The following is an 8963-nucleotide window of genomic DNA, read 5'->3' as shown; positions in this document are numbered from 1 at the left end:
ACTAACAATATTTATCAAAAAGCACCTTTTACATATATAAAATGCGCTAAGATATAAAAACAAGGTGATATTGTTTGTTTTTATCGTAATACTTCCAAAATATGTTGTAATAATTTTTTTTGATACCTTTTTGTAATAGGTAAGAAGTAATATTTACAATTTTCTTTCGTTTGTTCTGCAATCGCCCGTCGACTTTCGCCGGGGAAGAAATGTCAGTGCGAAAGGGTACATTTTTTTCTTCGATGGGGAAGTGAGGAATGCGAGGTGGAGAAGTTCGCCGGCGAAGTTCGCCGGTGAAAAATGAAGAGGGCAGTATGAAAGGGGTATAACCTGTTATTTCTTAACTCCTCGTTTCCAAAGCCACATCCGTTCTCCAACGGTATCATGGTGTCAGATTTTGGGGCAACATATCCATACCCTTTCCACATCCGAGTGCCCCCTCCCTCGAGTTTCACTAGCGTAATTGTGTTTGTCCCTTTAGCAGCAATGTTGTATTTATCGAAATCCTAAATTAAATGTGTAGGAAATTCTTATTTTCTCTCACCTCACATCTACAATGTTTTCTTTCTGCAAGAAATTTCAATTTAATGTATTGGATATATGGGGATGGGAGTACATCGACCATTGCGCCCCCACGGATTTTCCTTTTTAACCCCATATGGCTCGTTTTCGTCACCCCTTCCCCATTTCCCCCCTCTCCCATCTCCCCTCTCTATTTCCTTCTCTCCCTCATTCTTTACTAATAAGGAAACTTGGGGGCAATCCAAGGTATGGCTGATACAGACCGGAACAATATGACTCATTATCAGTCAATTCATACTGCACCATAGCCTGCCCGACTGATGACTACTTCGCATGATGCACCTATATGCACTTGTGCATGACTACTATTGCCTGCTCCTGACATAATCGAGTGAGGCCTGAAGATAATCGTTAAAGGCCAGGATTAACCCAACAAAATAGCTGGCGTAATTTCCTTCCATATGTTAAATCTAAAATATCCAAAATGATTATACGGGCGAGCACAATGAGCGAGGAATGAAGTGGTTATAGGTCGAACTCATTACATCCCGTTCGTGAGGCCGACGCTCTACTTTTTAAACCAACATGATCGGTTATAAATTATAATGGATACTCAGTTTTGCCAAACGAAAATCTTTCATAGGAGACAATGCCTAAGTTATTACTGCGAGCAGAGGCGTCGATCCTGGGGGGGGGGGGGGGGGCAGGGGGGCGATCGCCCCACCAACGAAAATATTGGGGGGGGGGGCAAGCATAGCGTTTCGCCCCCCAATAATTCCTTGAGTGCAAAACGAAAATAAAACTAATTACACAGAAATTGACAACTTAGCCAAATACAGTATAAAATTTGGTTTTTACATCTTTAGTACAATACAAAATTATGATTTTCCGCGCGCTCCGCGCGAGAAATGATTCCATCTATCATTGGAACTTTTGTTAAGGTACATTTACGCAGGAATTTCAATATATAGGCATTTTTGCCAATGAATAAACAAGAAAATGGCAAACGCTTTTTATAGGTGGATCCAGGTGAGTTATGTATACCTCTTCTAAGTTGATTTAAAAAAAAAAAAAACTACTTAAAATTCCTCTTTTCATGACAGTTTTATTATAAATTTCGGCTCGCGATTTGCGCTCGCATTGTTAAAAAACATATGTACCCATTCATCCTATTCATAATTAAAAAAAGTGCTTAAAGTGTCCAGCTTTCAGGTATTAATATCAAATTTCGCGCTCTCATGAGGCTTATTATATATATAAATAAGATTACATATCCATGAATTCCTAATAATTACATTGTCCCTTTTTTCAGAATGGAATATCGACGAGTTCATCTCGAGTTTAATTAGGAAGAGGAATAGGAAGGTAGTCATTTTTTTATATTATGACAAAATGTCCTTTAAATGTCCCGATCCTAGGTCAAAAAGAATAAATAAAAAATTCAGCTCGCACTTCGCGCTCGCACCGAAACCACTTAACAATTTACCTACACAGTGCTTGAAATAATGATTAAAGGGACCCTTCTTCAGATCGGAATGTCACTTTTTTTCAGCTCACGCTTCGCGTTCGCATTATTGATTTTCATAATAAAAGAAATGTATTTAGAATGTCCAGATTATAGGTCTAAATCTAAAACACGCGCACGCATGTTTATTGAGATACACAGCTTGTTCTTTATTTCAAACGCGCTTGAATTATCCACTTTCGCGCTCTCATTATTAATGTAGAAAATCACCCAATTACCCATCCGTTTCATGATTTACAAATCATGAATACGTATCCCATTTTTAGGTCAAAATCGAATTTTTCCCGCTCGTGCTTCACGTCGCATCAATTGTTTAGTTCTATACCAATCTTTTTCATGAATACAAAAAGTGGCTAGAATGTCCAGTTCTTAGGTCGGGGTGACAAAATTTTTCAGCTCGCGCTTCGCGCTCGCAGTAATTATTTAGTTATTATACGCATCTTGTTCAGAATCACAAACAGCGCTATATACAATATATTTGCATATGTGTGAGAGTTTATTGATTTTGTATGATCGAGTGCCTTTGGAATGTTGATTCATGATTTTGCCCCCCCCCCCCATCTGAAAAACGGATCGACACCCCTGACTGCGAGCGAGCAAAGCGAGTGTCATCGTATGTAAAAGTTAGAAGTTTATCCTTCAATTCTTGACAGAAATTTTCTCCTGTTGATGGGGGGGGGGGCGGGGATAACATGGAAAGAAACAAAAAATTGAAAGAAAAGAAGGCTGGTTAAACAGGGGGGGGGGGTACTGATACACATTGATAACTTCCCCCAACATTCCTTGGATTACAGGCGCACACCACAACTCCCAGTTGCGCTGAAAGCACTTAATTTTAAGGTTTGAGACCTCTTCTGGCAACCAAAGTGTGACAAGTAACACCCAAAACAAAAGTAAGACAGGTTGTAAGTAAATTTTACTCTTAATAATTTACTCTCTATTTACAGCTCTTCAGTATTATAACTTATTCTTTATTATATTGCTAGTTGGGGTAACTTTATTAAGACAATATAAGATATTTTCCTTATAAATTACCCCCAAAAAAATCCTGTATGAGTGTTTTCCTGATAATATTGTAAAACAAGGTTTCGTCACTCTTTGAATATGTGGATTACCAATTTACCATTGTTGCAGTGTTTTGCGATTCAATAAAGATGCTTACTTTTGTCCTCCGTGCATACATGTAAATTGAGATATTTTTTCTTTCATGTAATGAAATGTAAAAAAAAATAGTGAGAGACACCAGCTTCTCTTATTGTATGGGTACCACTGTTTAAACGTGTTGTGCATAATTGAACTGTTCTGTGAAAATAAGCACAGCTTTGTTATACTACATTCAATCTTGATAACATTTTCAGCATTATTCTTGTTTGATTATCACATAGTGTATAGGCATACACTCGTAATTGTTCTACTGAACCTTTTTTAAATTACGATTTAAAGGATACATTTCAATCGATTATTTATTGCAGAGAACTCATATAAGCTGTGCTTTCCAGTGTGTTCTATCTTTTTCTAATTTCTGCATTTTACATTTTGATTAATATTATAATTTTTCACGTTGAAATGGGGGGAAAATAAAATCAATCAGTATATAAATCACGCGTACAATGGTAATATTGGACTATTTGAACTTAACAAACAAAGGAGTCCCCCTCTCTCTATTCTCTACCATCCCCTCTCTCCTGTTTTTTTTTTCAAAGAGTATAAAATTAATTTTGAAAAATAAAGGAATCCTCTCATAATGAATTTGATTTTATGTGTGAATTAGATTAACTTCCTATTGCAAATTATGTAGTGGTAACGGATAGAAGGACTGAAAAGAGTAGAATTAATAAATGAATAAAGATTTCGCCATTGAAAAACAACGTTACTGTATGCATACAAGGAAGTCGATTTCTAAAAAGTTGCAAGAGAGTAACGAAATTGTTTTACCCTTTTAAAACGAAAATCTATTTTCGTGATGGATTTTAACACAATATCAACAAATATTTCACCCATTTCCCTTTCATTTTCTTTCTTTTCATGGTCATGGAACATGTGTGGGTGGCCAGTGCCCCAAGCCCCCTATTCATGCGCCAACGGTAACAATGAAAGGAAATGCGCATTAAATGGCCCCTTTAATTTGTAAAACTTTGGCTGGAACCACTGACAGGAGACACCCCGAGTATCCGCTGACCAACCACTGGGGAAAAGGATACAATATAATACGATGACAGAATGATCTTCTGAAGTGAGAAGGAAATACTTGAAATCGGTTCAATTCATATAAAGAGGAAATCACAAAAAACATATTGATAAAAGTTTGAGGAAAATTTGAATAAAAAAAAAAGTTTGAGCATTAAAATATTGAGATCAATAATGCTATGGAGATCCTCCCATCATGCCCATTGGCAATGAGATCTGTGATGTCACACATGACTTGTATAACACTGTAAAAAATGCCGTATTTTTAATAAAAAATTACGATGAAATGGTAATTTTCTGGCACAATTTTACAGTGGAAGTAGCGTTAACTTCACGAAAGTAAAAAGTAAGAGCCCGCAAATTTGCTAGAATTTTACCCCATTTGTTTTAATGGTAAACTAATGGCAACTTGCTCCGCGACTTTTCACGGTAACTTTAAAGGTTTACCGTGAATAGCAGGCCTTTAACACTATTTTCAACAACTTATTGGGTTCTTTCGTATATTTTACGCCATTCTCACTGTAAAACTGGGTTAGGAAAGTTACGGGTTTATTTGCTGGAAATAAAAAACGTTATTTATTACACTGAACTATCCCCTATGGATTCTAAAACCCCAATATACATCTCTTTTCTTTTTGCTCAAGTAGGTCCATGTTCTAATCGAAAAACGACCCGTCAATAATATAATGTGAAACCTATGGTCTTCTCATGAAAAAGAACAACTGATCAGTTGCGAGAACTGCACAATTCTTGGTCGCATTGCCAACAGGAGGATCTGCATAGCATTAGTGATCTCAACATTGGAATGCTCATAACTTTCTTATCATTCATTCAATCATCGTCAATTTTTTATTTATCTGTTTCTTTGGCTTTTCTCTGTTATATGAATTTGATTAGTTTCAAGGCCGGCTTCATTCTCCTTTAACACTGAGCTCAAAATAGACGCCATCTTGAATTCTTGGCAATCTGTTGACTGATTGTAGGCATACAGTAGTCACATGAGAAGTTTTTTTAGTGATTGTCTGTTCACTGGTTTACATTTTCATATCCAATTTAATACCTGAAAATGAAAACCAAATAATGTTCTTTGCCTTGCATCCCAAATACTGATCAATCACAGAGTTTATGCTATGTACAGTCACACAACGATATCAACTCTAGACCGATCAAAGCTATTACGTTATCACCAAAGACGTACGATCGGTCGGTTTGGAAACTATTTTGTTGGTGTGACAGTGACTGTAAGCATTAAGTGTCAATTAGACTAATCATTATCAGAGGAAAATTGTCTTCCAAGAAATGAACAAAGAAACAAAAAATAAATTGCATGGATTGTTAGAATCGTAGTCAAAGCATCATATTACACTTATCATATTTTCCAATGTCGCACTTCCAGAAAACATCATGACCACAATTGAATGCTTAATATGAAAATGAAATTTAGATGCCCTACTGCGAATCCACCTCTTAACCAATAAAGATGCTGAGATAATAGAAGCTATATGAAATCTTTAAAAGAAAGTTTTTTAAACTCTTCAAAATTTTCCATAAACTGTCTAAGAATTGCCTTGTTCCTAAACACAGTTGCCAACATTTCTGGTTGAGTAGCAAAGCCATAACCACAATATTTTTTTCTCTTGGAAATCATATTATCTAATAGCTCCGTGGGGTCCACTTGTAAAGCCACTGAAGATTCAGAGATCTATTAGATTTCTTTGATAAGATTATGGATTAAATTGTGGCTTTACTATCGCTAAAACAAGAGATATTGAAGCTTCATCTCTCTCCTTCGTCCCCGCCTGCCCCCACTAGATCTCCCCCTCTAGCTCGCTCTCCCCCTCTCCCCTGTTCTCATAACAATACATCAACGATAAAAGACTTCCTCACCCTTTCATGAAGATGCGGAAGCTTACAAACTGACATGTCATCAACTTCATCGTCACATTTATTATTATTTCTGCATTGCGGATGCTAATAAATTCAATTCAATTAGGGTGTAAGTCGAGAGAAAAAGAGCACCAGCATAATTGGTGTTGCGGTTAGCATTTCATCACGGAATATCAATGGATCTACTTGATAAGTTATCACTAATATAGAAGAATTTAACAAAGTAGTATGTAAACCAAATGCTTTGCTTTTTATAAACTTTTGTTTTTCATTTCCGGTGTTGATGTTGAAAACCCCATCACTATTAGTTAAACCAAAATATATAATATCTTTCATTATCTTTGAAGGGGCATCAGCCGCCCCCAGCCGCACCCCGAATCCTCGGTGCGCCAGTGCATGTGGCACAAACCTTAGAACATTCATTCATGATTAATCCTGATACACTACTTATGCTGAGCGAAGAAACTGGATATAGTCGTCGACAGATCCTAACCACGGCCAATCGCAAAATATCTGAGTCAATATGACTTAATCGACAGCACAACTTACTTCCGTATCATCTACCTTACCCGATATACCGCAAACCGTCACCCTTTGTTATGTTCCTAGGCTATGACATCGTGGTAGTTATGCTAACATTACAGCAATAATCTTGTCTTTAAACAGAAGCAAAAGAAAATGGTTCGATCCTCCTGTAAAACCCATTAAAACCAACTTTTGAAGGCTGAAGGTTACCTGTCATTAAACGTTTTCTCCAGCTATTCCATCAGTTTTTGTCATGCATTATTATTGGAAGCTACAGAATCGGGGGCCAAGAGTTCATAATAATAGATTTCAAAACTGATCCACTTTGATTTTTTTTTCTACATTCACATCAGCGAAACAGACTAAAAACTGACCGATGTCAATGGACCTACAAAGAATTGCGTTGATTGGTCTTAATCGGTTTCGTTGTAAATGTTGCAAAAAAGCATCAAGAATAAAAAAAAAAATTTGTTGTCAGCTTAGTCGATGATGACAGCCTTGGCAGTCTATTATGTCTTGTTAATTAAACCCATGTACACAACCGATTTATAGCTTTCATATTCGTTTTATATATAAGAGTTATACATCCTGATTCCAGATCATGCTGGTAAATGATAAGGATCGAATTTCCACAGTCAATATCTACAAAACTATTTCTGACAGTCAACAACAACATTTTCATCGTTACAACCACAATATGCAATATAGGCCATGTCATTAGTTCATTCGTTCTTGTACATAGTATCCACAGACCATCAACATATCGCCATCAATCCATTTCCAATCCCAAACAAAATCATCTGAGTAAGAAAATGGCCATCCATGGTTTGTGCTTTGATACCAAGCGCGCTCTTAGAAAAAACTTAGCGATTCGGGTATACCTGACTGGAAACAGTTATTTTCCATCCTAATTATTGAGTGCCTTCGAATACGAAATCTTCAATCGAGACATAGTTCTATCAGGAATTCTGAAATATCGTTAACACAAATTTTCGCGCACTGATGACAACAGCCTTTCTTCTCTTTCGGTTTTTCCATCTGAAACGCTTCCCGATCACCCGCATTGTTCTTATTTGATTTCGGCCCCTTGCCACCTTTTCCTCCATTCTGCACTTCGTTGGTCGGTATTCTGGATGACTTCGGTTGCTCTAAGATTGGCGGGGTAGGTTTAGGAGGTGGAGGTGCTGACCTGAGGAGTTCTCTCTCGGTCTGTGCAGCGATCCGAACAGTATCCGCACTTGTCTGTCGTGTCATCTTCTTGACGTCGGTTCTTGGGTCATGTGAGATGGCGCGCTCCGACCTGTCCGATCGGTTCAAGATGGACCTGCCGGCAAGAGGTTGAGGTGCTGGAGGAGGCAGTTGTGAGAACTTCATCGGCTTTGGAGGAAGCCTTGGGGATCTTGGAGGAACAGCAGGAGTTTCATCAGGAGGATGGAAACTCCTAGGAGGAATCCTTGGCGACCTCGGTGGTCTTTCATCAGAAGGAAAGAAGTGCTGCTTAGACCCAAATCCATGTGGTGGAGTCAACGGAGGTGGTGTCCTTGGTTGGCCAGGAACTCGGAGACCGACATGACTGTGTAAATCCGAATCAGATTGCGTATAGGCCAAGTGTGCCCTTCCGGCTAAAGGAGACCTTGGTGGTGTTCGAGGCGGTTTTGATGGAGCAACCCTGGAGAACTTTGGCGAGCGTGGAGGTCTAGGAGGAGGCCGCTCATCGCCGTATCCGGGTACGTTTGGACTCGAGAAATATATGTCTGAATCGACGCAAGGTTGGTCGCGTATGACCGCAGGAACTCTGGGATTACCTGGACGGTTGTGGTAAGAAAACGGTCGGGTGTCGCCGTCAGGCTGGTTCTCTTCGGTGTAGTAGGACGGCCGTGAAGGAAACCTTGAGTTTACAGCAAGCGCCATGGTAGAAAAGTTTCAGGCTGATCCTCAAATGAGTCTGAAGAAATGAAAGAATGAAATACAAATGTGAATGTACATTCCTTTAAATTGCGTTTAAAGATACAGCGCAATTAACAAGGGCAATAGACTTTCTCTTGAGCTCCTCTACGAACAACTAAGCATGCTAAGTATATGGATGGATAGGTGCGTTTCCAGAATATCAATTAGTAGGGGCCTATTGTAAGTATTCATTCGAAGTGCCAATATTAAAATATAAATTACATTACGTAGATATTTATATAAGCCTATTTACGTTCAGGAAATACGCAGACCTCTGTTAACGAGATGATTATGAAAACATTTTAATCAAGAGCAAAGTGTAGGCCGACTCTTCTCGTTTCCTCAAAGACACGGTGCGCAACTGGAGACA

The 8963-nt window shown here is 38.3% G+C and overlaps 1 protein-coding gene across 1 annotated transcript; it reads right to left on the bottom strand.

The window, feature by feature from the left end:
* Positions 1-6161: 6161 nt before the first annotated feature.
* LOC129281288 (uncharacterized) lies at positions 6162-8607 on the bottom strand. Its single transcript, XM_064113332.1, has one exon. It carries the CDS (start codon positions 8555-8557, stop codon positions 7586-7588), a length of 972 nt encoding a protein of 323 aa, XP_063969402.1. The 5' UTR covers positions 8558-8607; the 3' UTR covers positions 6162-7585.
* Between the last annotated feature and the right edge of the window lie 356 nt (positions 8608-8963).

This window comes from Lytechinus pictus, chromosome 18 (assembly GCF_037042905.1).
Source record: "Lytechinus pictus isolate F3 Inbred chromosome 18, Lp3.0, whole genome shotgun sequence".
In the NCBI taxonomy this organism is placed as follows: Eukaryota; Metazoa; Echinodermata; class Echinoidea; order Temnopleuroida; family Toxopneustidae; genus Lytechinus; species Lytechinus pictus.
This window is presented reverse-complemented; position numbering and strand designations above follow the sequence as displayed.

Bases quoted from the DNA above. Each gene is read 5' to 3' on its own strand.
- LOC129281288 (XM_064113332.1), bottom strand. From the start codon at position 8,557: ATGGCGCTTGCTGTAAACTCAAGGTTTCCTTCACGGCCGTCCTACTAC.